The following is an 18,279-nucleotide window of genomic DNA, read 5'->3' as shown; positions in this document are numbered from 1 at the left end:
CATAATATGGGTGGCGGTCTGAGAGGGCAGATCTCCATTTTTTATCCCGAGTTTTCAGACACATCGCACTTCCGTTTGGGTCGAGGCTGCCACTCGGGACTAATCATAATTGGTTGTGCAAGAAGGTTTTTGACTTCTTTGATGGGGTTAATCAGACCAAAATATTATATGATAAATTAATTTAACAATTCAGTACAGTAAATCACTTGTTCAGTTAGTTTTTTTGGAACTTCCACTAAGTTCAACTTACATGTCATAATCAACATTAAGATCTATGTATTATAACCCTATTTGCACAACATTTGGTAGAAATTGTTTGGTCTTCATTATTTCAACGTTCGTAAGAGTAAATTGATTTGAAATACTAGATTAATTTGATATGTTCTTATTAATATGTAAATATTTGATACTGATTATTTGATATTGATATCTTTGATTAATGTAATTAGCCTTATATTTTTTTGTGGGTACAAGATCATTACCAGAAAATACAAGGCTAAATACACTAATCAAGGATATCGATATCAAATATATCGGTATCAAATATTTACATACCAACAATATTCATGAACAATAGAAAAAGTCTGAATCTGATCAATCCTCTCGACAATTTATATATCTGTTTTACCTTTTCAACGATCTTTTAATTAAATAAATGTTTGTTTATGTATGTATGTGTGTGTATAGACTTGAGATCACACGAGATCAACTTGTTTTTGTGAGATTACTTTTTTACACTTGAAACTTCACAATAAAACGCTGTGAAAGTAACCTTCATAGTGTTTTTGCTGTGAATGTTCGACTTTTTTTTACCTAAGTTTCAAGCGTAAAAAATTTATATCACGTGTCTAATGAAAATAACTTTATCTCATGTGAACACGATGATATATATATATATATATATATGTATATATATATATATATATATAGAGTTTGTTTTAAATACAACTCATTGCATTTGTACAACCAATGCAACCCAATAATTTGAGATATTTATAGAAATGATGAAAGTTCATTTATTATGATTTGAATATTTATGAAAAATGAATATGATTCATTAACTATGATCAATACTTTATATTAGGAAACAATCAAAACTTATATGAAATCATATATTAATCAAATGAAATGGATGGTTGAGATTGGGTTGCATTGGTTGCACAAATGACAAAGGTTGTATAATAACCAACCTCTCTCTCTCTATATATATATATACATATAGGGTTTATTTCAAATACAACCTATCGCATTTGTACAAACAATGCAACCTAATAAATTGAAATATTTATGAAAATGATTAGAGTTCATTTATTATGATTTAAATATTTATGGAAGATGAATACGGTTCATTAATTATGATTAATACTTTATATTAGTAAATAATCAAAACCTCTATAAAATCACATATTCATCAAATGAAATGGACGGTTAAGATTGAGTTGTATTGGTTGCACAAATGACAAAGATTGTATAATAACCAACCTCTCTCTCTCTCTCTCTCTCTCTCTATATATATATATATATATATCAAATAATATGTTAATAGAGGTTGGTTATTATATAACCGTTGACATTCGTGCAACCAATATAACTCAATCTCAACCGTCCATTTCATTTGATGAATATGTGATTTCATAGAAGTTTTGATTGTTTCTTAATATAAAGTATTAATCATAATTAATGAACTCTATTCATATTCCATAAATATTAAAATCATAATAAATAAACTCCTATTATTTTTATAAATATCTTAATTAATTAATTAAATTACAAGAATTATACAAATGCATACACTTGTATGGTCTGGAGAGGCTTACTTATCTTATAGTTTAGCGGCTATATCTGTCTTTGGTTTCATTGCTTGTTGTTTTGTCTGGTTCAACAATACCGCTAATCCTGGTGAGTATTGTCAAAGAAATATACCCTATGTTAATAATAATTGAAGGGGTATTCTTAGAAAATGGAATGGACATGTTACCAAATTGGTTTGATGGTTGACACATGGGTCTCCCCCACTTAGACGGCTACCATTAACTCCCTCAGTCCCTTGTAGGTCTCCCACCGACTCTCTGTGAGTCAACTCGCTTCCCCTTTCCGTAGAGGACGGACCCTTCCCCGTGTATACCTATTTTAATTAATATTTTATTTTTTTAAAATATATTATTAACCGATACTTGAGTCAAAATTCACATCTAACAAAGTCAACATTCATCACTCAAAATTAACGAATTAATTCAAAACACAAACAATATTATTCCTATTTTTTCATTAAAAAACGAAAAAACATATATATATATATATATATATATATATATCAAAAATGGATGTTAAATTAAAAATAATAAAATAATTATTTATTTGATATATTTTGTTTCTTTTAGTTTTTGCTATATTTCACCTATTTTTCATTAAAAAAATGTAGGGAAAATATGTTTATTTTTTAAAAAAGTTGGTTATAACCCCTTTTTTTTATTACATTCGTCGGATCATCTCAATCTAATGGTTTGGATGTGTTATTTGGTTCTTTTATTTTCAGAATATTCACTTGATCTTAACCTGATATAGATATAAACCAAATATGTTTATCAGTGTGGGATCGGTTGTGGTTGTCAATAATCAACTTTTGTCATATATGTTTATCATTGTGAGATTTATAATTTTAGAGTAAGCTACAAGTTTGGTTCTTGTAGTTTAAAAAAAAACTTATTGTCTCTATAGATTCGAAATTACAAAATGCATTTGTGACTTATAAAAACGTCTGGATTTGATCCATATCTCTAGTAGCCGTTAGAAAAATTACGTTAAGCAACAAACATTTTCATCATTTACCCAATCAAAAACCACATGGATCAAAATCATAAAAATATCTAATTTAACGGAATTTTGTAATGGTTGTTAAAGGAAAGTACCAACTTCAGACATTTTTTACAAACCACGATGAACATCTTATAATTTCGAAACTACAAGGACAAAAAAAAAGTTATTTTTGACAAACCACAAGGACCAAATTTGTAGTTTACTCATAATTCTATTATGTATCTATTGTATCTCATAAAAGGGTACTCGTGCAATACAGCGATATATATCTCGATTTTAATGTTTCATTTTATTTATTGTATTTGTCGATGTAATATGTTTTTTATGTGATTTTGAGAAAGTGATAATATTTTTAGTTTTGAATAAAATATAAATTTGAATACATCATAATTAAAATTCCATCGATATTAATTCCAAATAACTGTTTAAAATGTTTTTTTTGTGTGTAATTTATTTAATTCAATTTTTTTATTATAACTTAATTTAGGTTTTGATAACGAAACAATTTATTTTTTGTTTAATAACATAATTTTTTATAAAAATAATAATTTAAGTATTATGTTAGAACATAATGATTATCCTTATTATATTTTAGATTTTTTATATTTAAAATAAAATGTTTATCATGTATATGACTATATTTATCTGCGATTTGTTATACGGATTCAAAATGAAGTTTTAAAGTTCACTTACATATAATTTAGTTGTAATCTTGAATTTTAAGTAATACACATTCATATACAATATTTTATACATGATTCTTAAGAGTTTTTATCAAATACTTTATAATATAATATAGAGTACAATATAAATGGAGATTGGCCCGAGTCATACCGAGTCGACTCGTATTGAATGAGAGAAATATAGGTCTGGTCCGAGTCATACTGAGTCGCCTATCATTGAACACAGTCACATGCATATGATTGGGACCATCAAGAACACAATTATAGGAACCTTCTTGACTCCATCCTCCTTACATAATTCCCAGTTTCACTCGTTCTATCTCATTCCAATATCTCAGATCCATCCATAGCTTTCCCTTGATCCTTTCTCACTCTTGTTCTTCCATTTTAGTATGTAATATCTCGATTTTCGAAAGTATGTAAGTTACAGGATGAATCAGAAGTGGTTTCGGACGACGATGGGGAAGAGGATTCCGGTGAGGGATTGGTTAGGGTTTCAAAACTCCATAGTATTACTCGTGGGTGGAAATCACACCTCCTCCAGGTTTTGTACTCGCTAAATCATTCCTCCTTTTCAAATTCTGGTTGTTCATTTCAATTTTACTCTTGATCTCTAGAGTTAATTAACTTCGTTACTTCAATCAAACGAGATTGTTGTAAAACTGTGCCGAATTGCAAAGGTTTTGCAATGGATTTCAATGTCCTGAAATGGCAGATCCTACGAGGATCGCTCGCCTGGCGTTTGATTCTCAGAGCTATGTTTTTTGTGGTCGCCATGGTTGTTCTCTCGTTCACTCGAATTGCCAACGAGATCCGAACAACTGATCCCATTTTGCTGAATTTCGATAAATGTTCGTTAAACATCGGCTCAATCGTGAACACACAACTCAAAACCCCTAGGGTTTCACTTTCACAAGAAGAGATCTCCATTCCATGTGTGGATGGTACCAATTTGACTGTTAGTGTGATTAGAGAGCTGATGAACAAGGAGATGTTAAACCTTGATGCAAGATCCTTGTGTGTAGGGAAGGATTCGGATTCGATTGCCTTAACAATGCGAGAATTAGGATTCTCTAATGCATTCGGTGTCCGTTCGAACCCTCTTTTATCCCTTTTGAGGAAACAATTTCACCACAAACTGGATTTCGGTTCCAATTCTTTCGATCTTGTGTTCTCCGTAACTCCCGATAAGGTTTCTGTTCCAGCTCTTCTTGTACTAGAGATTGAACGCATTTTACGACCTGGTGGCGTTGGCGCCATGCTTGTGGGTTCCTCGACCTTCCATACCCGTAGCTTGGTAAGGTCTGCAACCCCAGTTTCGTTGCTCTTGAGAAACTCCGAGATCCTCCATGTTTGTGGGATTGGATCCTTTACCCTAATCGTGTTCAAGAAACGATTAGAGAATGTTGCTTTCTTTGACGACTACAAGCTTCCTAACGACTGCCCATCTATATCGAAAAACAAGCCTTTTATGAAATCTATCGAGCCTCTTGTAGATCAAAATTCAGCACGATTTCAGGAGCTTTCGTATCTACCCAAATTTCTGAATGTTTCATCGAGGAATAGGCTGATTTATATCAACATGGGGGCAGTGGAATTCGATCACCGTTATCCTATCCATCCTGATGCTTTCAATGTTTATGTGGTTGATCATAATGTATCTGCTCTCACTTCCCATGTCAAAAAGCCCGGTGTCACCTTCGTTTATCATCCGGGTCTTGATGAAGATGATGAAATCGCTCCTAGTCTCATGTCTGTCGATTATCTTGAGGCTCCATTGCACGAAGAACAGTTTGAATTCATCGACTGGTTCAAGGAAACCGCAAAAGATGGAGACTTTGTGGTGCTTATGATGAATGCAGGAGTAAGGCAATTGAAAGTTCTGTTCGAGTTATTTGTAAGTGGAGCGATTTGCCATGTCGATGAGCTCTTTCTTCGCTGTTCTGATGGGGTCGATTGCAGAACGAGTTACTGTAGGGACTGCACAAGTCTTTATAACGGTCTTAGAAATGCCGGTGTTTTCGTCCACCAATGGTTAGGGGACTGAATCCATTCGGTCGTTAGTTGTTGTGTGAAGAATAACTCAAGGTTAATAAGCCGTGTAGTCGGTATCTCGTGTACGAAAGACCTTGGTACTTGTTCCTTCATGGAGGGTATGTATGTGTTTCCCTTGTAATAGTCTATGTTTTGAAATTCCAAGTGAAGTGTGTTTCTTTTAGGGTGTTCGCCTAAACCGCAAAACCGTACACGATCGCCTTCATTTAACTTTGATCGAAATTCTCTTAATTGAAACTTTTTATTTTTTTGGACTACAGTCATGTTATCGTTGATTTTATAATGAAAGTTTAATCTCATGATTATCAGATTATATGCATAAAATATGATGGGTTTGGTTTGAGCTTGGCTCCAAAGGTGAAAAGTACCAGGAGGTTTTGGGTTCAAATCCAAGGAGGAATAAAAATCTCCTTTTGGCCACGGAGGTTCAAATGCGGTGACTCCGGGCTATCTGCAAAGCAAGTGGTCGCCCTAGGATTAGTCGGCTCGCTTAGCGGGTTGGATATCCAGGTTAATCAAAAAAGAAAAAAAAATGATGGGTATAAATTGCATAAACCGCACCACGGTATGGTTTTTTGCGGATTGAAGTATATATGGTATGGTTTGGAAAAATGCTCAAATGGAATATGCTAAACCAACCACAAGGGTGGTGGCTGATTGGTTTGAGTTTGGCTCCGAAAGTCAAAAGTACCAGGAGGTTCCAGGTTTAAATCCAAGGAGAAATAAAAATCCTCTTGTGGCCACGAAGGTTCAAATGCGGCGACTCCGGGCTATCTACAAAGCAGATGGTCGTCCTGAGATTAATCGGATCACATAGCGGGTTAGATATCCAGGTTAATAAAAAAAATGTTAAACCACAGACCCATGGTTTCTTTTGGCCCCCCTCATTGTTGCCAACTTACATTTATACTACTTTTTTATGGTTCTCTTGTCGTTTTACATATCCTACATGGTATCAGAGTAGAAATGTATCACATACAAGAATTCGACACATTTTTTCACCGTTGTTTTGTGGGGCAACGACAGGCCTCCGTTCGAGGAGACGTTGGAATGCCACAAAAATCACTCCGCTTCGATCATTACATTTAGAAACACAATCTTGATTGCGATAAACACATTGTTGAATCTCGATCCCCTTTTTGGAGGATTACACTAATAAAATTACAAGTATGTCCTCAGGAAACCAAATAGCCCACAGATGATGTTTCACAAGTTGTACTTTCTTTCCAGTTTCTTACAAGATCGTTTACTTCTAAAGCAAAACTCGCAAACAAACAAACGAACAAACTCTACTATACAAAGAAATCTTCACAAATACAAAAGTGTTTTTAGTCGGTATTGATAAGAGCATCGGTTATGCTCCCATCCGACTTCTTTTCCCTCTGTAACATGTTACGCTTGCACCAGCATACGTAATGGGGACTCGGTCCGTCATCGCCCACAACCCACGGATGAACAGCAACCGTTTCTAGACTCATTCGCCCTGTTGGGTCTGTTCAAGATATACCATACCAAAATATCATAGATGAACAAACATAAAGAGTATATTTGTAAAAATGACAACTTTAGTTCTTTACTTCCTTTCCTTTCGGTACAGTTCGGGTACGTTTGGTATCCAAACAAGACATGACAGAATAACGGTTCAACGTTTGGTAAGACAAGATCATAGAACTGGATAGGACAGAACAAATAAAATGACCAATTTACCCATAATTATATATTTTGATTAGTTTAGGTAACTTATGAAATTATAATAAAATAAATATTTTTTTAACAAAATATATTATTAGAAAGATTTTGTCAAATGATTAAAATGACACCAAAATAAACGGTTTAAAGAGCATAAAATACACTAAATAAAATCTAAAAAATGAATATGATGTGTGAGAGAGGCGTATTTGATGTTTTAGAAGAGAATTATAGTTTATTTTGAGGTTACAGTGGTAAAATATAGCTCTGTCCCACCTTGTTCCATGGGGTGGGGGTGGAACAGAACTGTTCCACTTAGTTCCTCATAGAAGTTCTGCCAAACGTGAAACAGTGATCCTTATTTTGTTCTGTCCAATGTCCCAAACGCATTCAAGAACATGAAAAATTGTTTTTTCTTTCTATCCATTTCCTTCACTTTCTTTTCAAGAATAGGGAAAGGTCCAAAAAAACCCAACAAATTTTCTCATTTTGAATGGTCTAGTCCTAAACTAATTTTTGAATGAAAAATCCATTAAACTTTCTCATTTTGAATGATTAAGTCCCTAAACTATTTTTGAATGAAAAAACCATTAAACTTTCACAATTTTAATGATTAAAGACCCTGAATTTTTTCTTAAAACTAAATAAACCATCGAACTTTACTAGTCGGGTAAAAATGTAACTTTTTTTGGGTTAAAAGAATGTAGGTATCCAATTTTTAAAAGAGCAGATGGTTTATCTATTAAAATTTGTTCAGGGACTTAAGGAATCAAAATCAAAAGATTAATGTTTTTTTCATTCGAAAAAATAGTTCAAGAACTTAATCATTCAAAATGATAAGGTTTAATGGTTTTTTCATTCAAAAACGTAGTTTATGGATTAAACCATTCAAAATGGAAAAGTTTGTTGGATTTTTTTGAACTTTTCCCTCAAAAATACAAATAAATAACTTCCTTCCTTTCCTCCTTTTCTTCCCAAATTCGAGAACAAAAGATCAAAAACCATGTACTATTTGCAGCATTCTTATGAGTTAGTAGCAGCAAAAGACACACCACACGGACGGGCGTATTTACTGACCTTTGCAGAGAAGACCCTCGAGTAGGTTCTTGAGCAGGGGGTTCATACCCACGGGTAGCCACAGAGGATCGTTAACGATCTGAGAAACAAGCCAATATGTTAAAATTGGTACGATTTTATATATAAAATACGGAGGCAGGTGTTGATATTTGATAATGAGGTCAGTCAACTAGCAAACCTTATCATATGTATCTTGCAGTGTGTCTCCAAGAAAAGGATATTGTCCCAGTATCATACAGTATAACGTGACTCCAACAGCCCAGGTATCAGCCGCTTTGCCATGATAAGTTAGACCTATTGATCAAAATCCCGAGAAGGGGATGTCAATTTTTTGGGAAACTTAATGACGTTGACAACAATCTTGATACAACCATCTTACCTAAACAACATTCGGGAGCAGTGAAAACAGGAGTCCCAGGTGAGCGTCGAAGTTCGTCATTTTCATCCTATCAAAAACACCAAGATCGATATCATGAATGAGATCAGAGGTCGAGAACAGATCATCAAATTTGCCTCTGATGCTCTTCGTTCCTCTAGGATCAGGATATGTTACGTAAGGCTGCTAAGCCCTTTAACTCTTTCAGGTAACATTGTAATTGCAATATTTCCAAAAATAGGAAAAAAAGTCAGAACTATAATTGTTTTCTAGTTTGCAAGCCTCAACAAAAGATTTATCAATCCCGTAGATGTATATACTCACAAAATCCTATTACACTATTTCCATCCAAAATTAACAAACTAGTGTGGAACTCGTGGAATGTAATGCATCAACAAATGAAAGTTTGCCGTTTGTGGATTAAAGCATAGATCATTAACTATCGGCCACTTGCATATGTGAAATCCCACCGCAGTTGAACAATATAATGTAATTAATATGATTGACAAATCTCTTTCTTCAGGCATACGAGTGAACAAAACATGAAAGTGCAATGCTAACTTTATTATTTTGCCTTTAAAATAGATACATTGGTAGCATGGACAGTCGTTAGATGAACATGTGGACAAACAGAAATCAATCTTTAATGAAAAACAAGGGTGCCCTTTTGGAAATATTATATAAAAGGACTGAAAACAAATTAAAATCAGATTTAGGCATTTCTGTTACTGGAGTTCATGAGTAACATATTTGATAATATCTAACAAGGGAACGCAGGGCATAGGAGTTTATTAATTATTACCTCAAAAACTTGGCTGACACTGAAATCACCAATCTTCACCGTGCCAGTGGCAGAAACGAGAAGATTATCAGGTTTTATATCACCGTGCACAATATTCTGAGACCAAAAAATGGAGATGAAACAAAGAGAGAATGTGGATATTAATATGAGTTGACTACCACATAGTCGTCTTATGCAATATATAATAAACAAAAGCTAACTCTGCTTGGATCATCAAAAACAAAATTTAAATATTTTTCCGCGAATTTTAGTAGGAATAGACACAAAAATTTGAGTAAGAAAAGTTATATCATAAAGGACCCACATGGGATACTTTTTTTAGGGAAAGAGAAGTAGAGGGTTTTTTTCACTATGATGAAAGAGGGAAAGAAACTGAAGAAAGCTAGCAACTTAATCAAAGGAAATTCAAATCTTAGAATCAAGGTTGTCATTTTGCTCTAATTAATTTCCAATAAAGAAAATATGCAATTTTTGTAGACAACCCAAAAAGGAAAAAGTGGCAATTCTCTTTTGGTGGAGGATGTATAACTTTATAATACCTGATTAGACAATTAAGTAGTAAGTCAGCATAGAACTGATTAAAAAAGGGGTATTAACAATTTAACATAAATATAGTTTTGTTAAAAAGAGAAGTCGTACATGAGAATGGAGATACATCAACCCAGAAACTATATCACGCAGATATCTCCTTGCAACATGTTGTCCTAGGCCACCTGGGGGTCCAGCACCCTCAAAGACCCATTTGCCTTCCACATATTCAAGAACTGAAGATAAAAAAAATAATGGATAAAGAAAAACCTACCAATAAAATGAAATGTAAAAAAAGAAAAAGGGTAGTGGCATATCATACCCATGTAGAAGTGATCTGTGTTTGGGTCATCAATCACCTCAATCAGATTTACTATGTTGGGATGATTTAACATTTTCATAATCAAGACCTGCAAGTCAGTTGATGAAACATCATTAACTTGTAAACAAGAATAAATACAGCAAAAAAGGAGAAAAAAATGGAAATTATATACCAATAAAAGAAAGGAAAAGAAGATGAAGCAATTAGGATTGATCAGCTCAACTATGATTGGCAGCCAACAGATAAATAATGTGATACGTTTCAAGTGAAAATGCAGCCATTAATCAAACAAAACTCATCTCTGGTATACGACAGCCAAAGTGACTCCCAATTTGAGAATTTTACCCAAAAATAATTCCCGCCCTCCCTTATTCTTTACTACCTCTAAATATAATATTCCCTCTCCCTATCTAACAGAAGTACTCCGGTGAGACTATAATGCCCTTAATTGTGTAATTTATCCCCCTTCTATTCCTTCTAGAATACACCTGGACAAATGGTGGCTTAGCATGATGCTGTTGTGGCATTTGGGATGTGTACATTTTGTACAAGAATGATTACAGCTAGCAATGGTATCTTGGAATTATATACGTCTGAAGATATCATTATATACCAATTGAAATTTACATGAAAAGGCAGGAAAATACCTCACGAAGAACATCAGTCATGGCAGTTTCAGATGGAGCAACTCGTAGCTTTAATAAATGAGACTTGTGAAAGGCCTACATTCATAAATTAAACATCAACCATCATAATATGAACGAGCAATTCACATATTCCTATTCAGAGTGCTGGATGAAGCTGCTGCTTAGTTATTTTGACTTGCTCTATGGAACTAGAAAAAGAGAGTTCCGACCTAGTACCATTAGCTAGCTTCCATTATGAGAAGGAAGTGAAGCCTAATACCCATAAAATGTAAAATAGCATAAACTCAATTGAGAAGGCAAAAGACTGCTTCCATGATGATATACTCTCTGTAAGGAATCCAACTCGCAAGACATGAGTCGATTACAAGATCTAAGAAAAATCAAATACTCGAAAGTTCCGAACACTACCTTAATTGCATAATGCTTCCCATCGACCTGGCTTCGATAAAGAACCTGTCGGACATGCGAGCCAAATGAGTTGAGAATAACACACATTTTTACATTGGGGAGTAGAGTTGGCACGACGTATAAGCAATGAAATAATTACCACTTTCCCATAGCTGCCAGAGCCAATTTTATACTCACGAACATACTCATTAACCATCTTGTTCCCATCCTCATCCTAAAGCAAAAAACGCAGAACCAATATAAGTCCGAATCAAGAGCTGGTTAACATGACATACATATGGTTGTGAGAAATTCAGAGCAGGATGGTAACTAAAAACATGACATCCTGTCTCCTTGAAAAGATCAAGTGCACTAACATTGTTTAACAGCCTTACATCACAAAAGTGAACATTGTTGATGTAAGAGATGCTAGTGGGAGGATCAAAAGCAAAAAACAAAAAATTAAGCTGACTCTCTGGTAGATTAAAGGTATAGAAAAGCTTAGCATTATCAGGCTTAAAATGTATATCAAAGCTTAGCATTATCAGGCTAGAAAAGTTTATAAAAGCCTAGCATGATCAGACTACAAATGTATACAAAAGCTTCCCATTACCAGAACAGCGTCTTTGTACTTACGCTCCACTTAAATGGGTAATCATAGAATCTGCTACAGGAAAATGGTACTACCACTAGAATCTTTATCAAGCACACTCTTAGCTAACCATGCTACCCAGAGGGTCGTCTATATATACTTCTACATATATGTGGTGACTTTTGATTAGTATAAACAATGGTTATACAGTCACGGAAAAGAAAATGGAAAGCAATTCAAGTGAAACTATTTATAGTGAACTCTTAGAGGAGCAAAATGTTCATGAAGATATAATATTTTGTTATCGAGCTTTCAAATAATGGAGGCTACAGAACAAAGGGACAATAGTGGTTGTAGCACAAAGAGAATAGAAAAATACTGCATTAGACACTTCACACCTTTAGACTTGCCATATACGATTCATCATTTCAAAACTAATATATTTGATGGTCTATTTGCTTACACCATTAGCTTCTTCTTTCTAAACATCTGAAATAAGAGCAATAAAACAACAAAGAACACCATTCACCCATCCAACAAAGACCAAAAGGAGAACGGGAGCAGCTTTCTGTCAGGTTAGGCTTTGTGAAGATTGGTTTGCAGTAGCCTTGGTGTCAGCATGCAAAAAGTTTCTGATAAAAATGTTTCTCAGTAATATCATCATGACTCTCTAATTTGTGTGCAGTAGTAGGCCTTCCTGAAATTGCACACACGCTTTCCCATTAGGTCTATTTGGGATCCTAGCCCCAGATGTTACTACAGCGTGAAAGGGGCCAACATATACAGGTTCGGAAATGGTCACCTTAGCAAGGAGAAGCACTTTTTTAGGTGTAGCTACACTAAAGTAGTTGGCCTAACCTTGGGTACCGTAACCAAGTTTTTCTTTCTCATTCCGGAGGCCATTCTGAAACAAATGCACTAGTGGACAAAAGGAGGAAGCAAGCAAAGCACATCATGTCATCAACTAGTCACCACCACATATGATAGGCTATTCCATTATCAACGTCTTAAAAAAAGGTAGTTCCAGATTTCCAAACATGAAGTATTTGTATATACCTAGAACATGAAAAAGACACCAAAAACAATGTTGTGGCACTCGAAAAGAGATGTCTTTGAATGTTTTGAGAACTTTACCCAGACAAAGATTGTACCTAGAGCTTCTAAAATTATTTAATTACATAGGCAAACACGCATTTTTGGGATTTCAATGTTTGGGACCTTTGGGTGAAGTGGGTGCTGTTATCGACTATGGTTATAGTTGGCCTAAATAACCTAGCTATTACATGACTTCCTATAAAAATTTCCCAGAAGCAGCAAGATTAGAACCTTATAACCATGCCTAACCTCTATAGAAGTGAAATTGAATGCCTATATTAAGTATCAAGGGGATCTTCCAGCCATTCCTGACTCTGTTTAATAAGCAAGCAGAACATACAACCATTGTTCATTCAAGTTACCTCTGACCGGACAACTTTGTGTGTTTCCTTGACAGGGAATTCCCTGCAAATCAATCCGTTCTGCGTCCTGTACAAAAGAATCTCTTCGGAGCGCTTTGCTGGGTTCCTGAACTCCTCATGATCTCCCTTTTCAGTATCGGACATGTCCTCACCATATGAGCAATTATCTTCTTCTTCTTCTTCTTCCTCCTCCTCCTCCTCTTCTACTTCGTCATTTAGCAATAACTCCTGTGAAATGTGATTCCCATAGTGCATCCTCGGCCTAGTCTTCTTTTGCTTTTTTGCAAATGAAAACCCAAAGCAACCACAACAGCCCATTTCTGCCACACTTGCAATAGAGTATCCTTTAATAAACATAGATACTTGATCTTCCCAGTACTGTATTAACTTTAACAATCTAGAGCAACAATTGACCAGCTTAATTAGAACCAAACCTGTCCAACAAATAAAATAAAACTCAAGTTAAACAACCATGCAACAGCCAATGATGCCTCAAATACTCCCGAGTCCCGACCTAAGTGCTTCCTATGTTCCAGGAAAAAAGATTTGACTTTCCAAATGAGAATCAAATGGGCTTAATTCAACTTCAAATGAATATGATTATTAAACCTTGGGATAAATGCTTTTACAGTTACATGAAACTTTGTCTGAGTGCTAAATTAGATTAATATTGGCCTTAAATATGGTAGCCATATCATCTTCGCATTTGAAAAACACTTGTTTTCACATCCAGCCAAATTATATAGCTTTTTTTCGCTGGAACTGCTGCATATCAAATTGCAGAATAGACAAAACCAGGGTTTAATTTAAATGTGCTTACCTGCTACAAAGATTAAGGGGGCGATTAAACCCTAGCTAATCAGATTTTTGGCTGAATTCCAAAGGATGCCATTCAGAAAAATGAAAGATGCAGTTGATCAAATAAACCCCATTCCGATTCAAAGCCAACAACATCTCTCAAGAGCAGCTCTCCAGCTTCCTTGATAAAGACAGCAGCCCACACCAAATTTTGCAGGCCTGGCTCCACCAAGACGATACCTTGGGACCTTTCCTTTATCCTTCAGCAAAACAACCAAATTGAAAAAACATATAGAAAAAAAAAATTATACAATCATGGACGGTTAGGAGAGAAGGAATAAAAAGCAATCGGGAGATTAATTATTAAGACAAGTTGCACATAGAAGTTTCAGACAGCTCTATATCATTATTAATTATAATACTAATATAACAAATACGAGAATAACGTCATGGCATGAATTATTACCCTGGAATGACGAAAGCAAAATTAGGGCAAGAGACGCAAACATAATCGAATTACGTCGAACTACGGGAAATTGATCGATTGTTGATGAAGTAGAAGCAGTAGTGAAAGTTTTCCGATGAATCCGCCGTTGAAACGCAAATCTAGGGTGGCGCGTTGGGTGCGCGTGGGGGAGAGTTTTCTCCTGCGTGCGGAGGAACAGCAACACCTTTGTTACTTGTGGAACCTTGATGATGAAGATGGCCAGGGGTGTTTTGGTCATTTACTTTGGAATTGATTAGGGTTTGGACCGTTGGCTCTCATGTCTCTCTCAACGCAGCAGCTTTTTATTTCACCCCTTCGTTTCTTTGCTTTTTATGGTTAAGAATATACAATTGATATTGTTAATAAATAAATACTTAAAATCATATTTAAATTTTAAAATAAAATAAAATAAAATATTATGTTATCTAAATATTTGTTCGTTAGCAGTTTAATAAGCTTCATAGGAATGAGTAAAACCTGAATTATCCGAAACCCGAACCGAAAGCAAGTAATTATGTAAAATTCGAATGCTTGAAATCCAACTTTTTGGGGAAAATCCAGGTTCTGGTTGGGTTTGATTTTTGGCCACACGATCCATCTGAAAACCCGAAATATAAATACATATATATTTTAAATACTATATAAATATACTTATTTATCTAATTATCTTTTGAAAATCCTAAAAATCTTGATCGGTCGTGTTTTTTTTTTCTAATTTCTAAACATACTATTGATTTATCAATCCTCTAAATCGATTGTATATATATTTTTTGCATTATAACTAAACCCGAAACCCGACCAACCTGAACTCGAAAAAATCCGAAATCCAAAAATCGGGGCTTGATTTCCACATACGAGATTCAGTCAGGTTTTTTATTTTCCCACCCAAACCCGCCCGACCCATCCGATGCACACCCCTATTACGCGGGTAGTTATATATAATTGTTTGATAGTGACTTAATGATATAGAAAACAGCTTATTCAGTAATTTTCTAGAAAGGGAGCTTTATTAAGAAAGTCGAGTTTTTTTCAAACATCTCTCTCTCAATTAAAGTTATACACTCACTCAATTTACGAAAAACTTCTACAAGCAATAACTTTTTTCAATATATATAGACAGACTAATTTACACAGATAATTCTATTTATGCATGACTTAATGAAAAGTCAATAGGACAATCCAACATAAAATCATTGTCAAGTTTGTTTTATGAAAATTAAGTTGTCCTATATTATTTTCTCCAGGAAATGCGAACTAAAAAAGTTTTCAAGTCAGGTTCGTTTACATTCGAAAACTAAAGCGCACACTAGAAAGTGTTTCGAAAGGTGTCAGCAGGTGCGTGGAGCCGGAGCCCGGCATGTTCGCCCGCTGGGCCGAGTGTTCGCCACTTCAGAGTCTTCGCCTTTACATAACAAAAAGATATCTTGATTTGACTTTATAATATCTCTTTATTTTTTTCATATGAAGTTAATCGATACCTTTTTTATAATTATATATCAAGTAAAATGTTATAATTATTTTGAATAGTTGAAAGGTTAGCGAGTGTAACCACTATGATCAAATATATCATAAATCTTGAAAATAAATAAATCGTGGCGTGAACAATATTCTTTCAGTTCCATATGACAACTTGACATGTAACATTCGAATCAATATCGTGTAGCATCAAATTCAATAGAAAGATAAGGAATAAATTCGTGACAAATAAGACATATTCGAGTCCATGTCTTATCTGTAAATGCTATCAGTTGATTATCATAAACAAATGACAGATATCTCATCTTTTTATCTTACCTGTCAATGCAGGGATGGTACGATTTGTATCTTCGTGTATCTGGTTTTTTTGAGGTTTTTTCAAAACAACAATTTCATAATTTGACGGTGTTGGATCATTATTTTAAGTTTGTAATAATAAATATCGCACGGTTTTAGTTTTTTTAACTTGTAAGATAAATATTCATATAATCGCGAATTTTTGTGAAAATCTATTTGGATCAATATCAATTGAAATGGAACGTCGTGGTTGAGAATTTGTTTGATTTTGTAAAGTACATTGGAAAAAGCTTCGATCTTTGAGTCAAAATTGATTGAATGACAAAAGACTGATTCTTCTGGTACCATATGTCACTTTAAAATTAGTTATTCAAATCAAGATTACATTGGTATTAGAGATCGTCAAAAACTGGTTGAGGGTCGGACCCAAATCGGCCTTGGTCCCAATTTACCTTTTTCCGTAACTGATTCTAACATAACCAGTCCCGGTCTGACCAAAATACTAAGGCCCGTTCTCCATACTTTGTAACTGGTCTCATGCTGGACCCAAATCGGTCCTAAATTTTTTCGCTTGAAAGTCAATTTTGAACCTAAAAAGATGTTGTTTGAAGATTTTCCTTTTTAAGCAACATCTTATTAGAACGCACTTTAAAATCCTAATTGAGTGTTCAATCACACTTACAAAAACTTGAAAATTTATAGATGTTTTATAGTTACGATTTTTGAGATTTTGTATTGAAAATTTGGAACACTTATAAAAACTTGAAAAACGTAAAAAAAACTTGAAGATTTTAGTATAAGAACATGAAAATCTTGTAGAAATATTGAAAAACTAGATATATAATTTATAAAAACTTATTTTTTTAAAAAAAGCGGGCCTATGTATAACCGGTCCCAGTCATGGTCCCATAACTAGTCCCGAGCCGGGAAATTTCCTTAAACATCATAATCGGTTAAGGACCCTCAGCCTGTTCCCGGTTCCAATCAGTTCCGGGTTAGTCCGGTCCCAAGTCGTTCTCTGCGGGTCTCGGGCCGACATTTCTAATTGATGTTGTATAAGTATATATCTCGTGTTGGTAAACGTAGACGATAACTTACGACTAAATATGAACATACGAACCTAAACTTGAAAGTTGAAATTGGTCTTGGGCCTGTCCAACAAGGTTTCTAAAAGGCCCGCACTTGGTGAGTTCGATTCAAAGCCCAATTAGATCGGTAGTTACTAAAAGGGACTTCTTTTTATAGCAAGTTATTTTTTTTTATGTATCATGTAATAAATGAATAATCATGCGAAAATAAAAGTTATGACGATAAACGTAAGAAAAGATTTTAACCCTTTATTATTTTTAATCGCATGCTCATCTATGAATTGTACTTTAGAAGGGAATTGATCTAGTGCATCTCGATGCACTTATTAGTATTGATATTCAATTATGATTGATCTATAGAATCTATATTTTTTCTTATGCTTCTCACATAACTTTTTTTCTTATCGGAACTTAACCGCTATGTAACAGTTCTTTAATTTGTTGAGTTATTGTATATATTTGCGTATACTATTAAAGATATTTGAACATTTTAATTTAAATAAAACATACGTGACATTTTGAAAAAGTAACTGGTGTTACTCATACTTCTTAAATTAAGAAGACTCTGTTATAAAGCTTTATTTTAACAATCCACATGATTCGAGATTCTGAAAATAGAGGCAAACATATTTTTTTTGTATATGACCTTGTAGATTTACATACTCATTGACAGTATTTCTATGTAACATGTATTATGAACA

General features: G+C 34.2%; 2 protein-coding genes across 5 annotated transcripts; one reads left to right on the top strand and one right to left on the bottom strand.

The window, feature by feature from the left end:
• Positions 1-3,818: 3,818 nt before the first annotated feature.
• Positions 3,819-5,718, top strand: LOC112520959. The gene is made up of 2 exons (XM_025129585.1): positions 3,819-4,055; positions 4,109-5,718. Exons 1-2 carry the CDS (start codon positions 3,932-3,934, stop codon positions 5,545-5,547), a joined length of 1,563 nt encoding a protein of 520 aa, XP_024985353.1. The 5' UTR covers positions 3,819-3,931; the 3' UTR covers positions 5,548-5,718.
• Positions 5,719-6,755: 1,037 nt separating this feature from the next.
• LOC112521396 (serine/threonine-protein kinase GRIK2-like) lies at positions 6,756-14,954 on the bottom strand. 4 transcript variants are annotated; one of them, XM_025130228.1, is made up of 13 exons: positions 14,697-14,954; positions 14,253-14,490; positions 13,433-13,760; positions 11,544-11,618; positions 11,405-11,449; positions 10,997-11,071; positions 10,350-10,437; positions 10,139-10,263; positions 9,500-9,595; positions 8,701-8,767; positions 8,500-8,615; positions 8,322-8,400; positions 6,756-7,047 (listed from the first exon to the last, which is right to left on the bottom strand). In XM_025130228.1, the coding sequence occupies exons 3-13, from the start codon at positions 13,748-13,750 to the stop codon at positions 6,884-6,886; spliced, it is 1,248 nt and encodes a 415-aa protein (XP_024985996.1). In that variant the 5' UTR covers positions 13,751-13,760; positions 14,253-14,490; positions 14,697-14,954; the 3' UTR covers positions 6,756-6,883. The 4 variants fall into 4 exon arrangements, with proteins under 4 accessions (XP_024985996.1, XP_024985997.1, XP_024985994.1 ...); XM_025130229.1 differs by having other exon boundaries at positions 13,433-13,752; XM_025130226.1 differs by having other exon boundaries at positions 13,433-13,866; positions 14,697-14,953.
• Between the last annotated feature and the right edge of the window lie 3,325 nt (positions 14,955-18,279).

Source organism: Cynara cardunculus (assembly GCF_001531365.2).
Source record: "Cynara cardunculus var. scolymus isolate 2C chromosome LG 11, CcrdV1, whole genome shotgun sequence".
Classification (NCBI taxonomy): domain Eukaryota; kingdom Viridiplantae; phylum Streptophyta; class Magnoliopsida; order Asterales; family Asteraceae; genus Cynara; species Cynara cardunculus.
Note: the sequence above shows the minus strand (reverse complement) of the source record. Positions and strands in the feature narration are given on the sequence as shown.

Bases quoted from the DNA above. Each gene is read 5' to 3' on its own strand.
- LOC112520959 (XM_025129585.1), top strand. From the start codon at position 3,932: ATGAATCAGAAGTGGTTTCGGACGACGATGGGGAAGAGGATTCCGGTG. The intron at 4,056-4,108 runs GCTAAATCATTC...AATTTTACTCTT, and splicing joins CTCCTCCAGGTTTTGTACTC to GATCTCTAGAGTTAATTAAC.
- LOC112521396 (XM_025130226.1), bottom strand. From the start codon at position 13,789: ATGTTTATTAAAGGATACTCTATTGCAAGTGTGGCAGAAATGGGCTGT. The intron at 9,596-10,138 runs GTACGACTTCTC...TTTTGGTCTCAG, and splicing joins TGATGTATCTCCATTCTCAT to AATATTGTGCACGGTGATAT. The intron at 8,616-8,700 runs GTAAGATGGTTG...TTTGATCAATAG, and splicing joins TGCTCCCGAATGTTGTTTAG to GTCTAACTTATCATGGCAAA.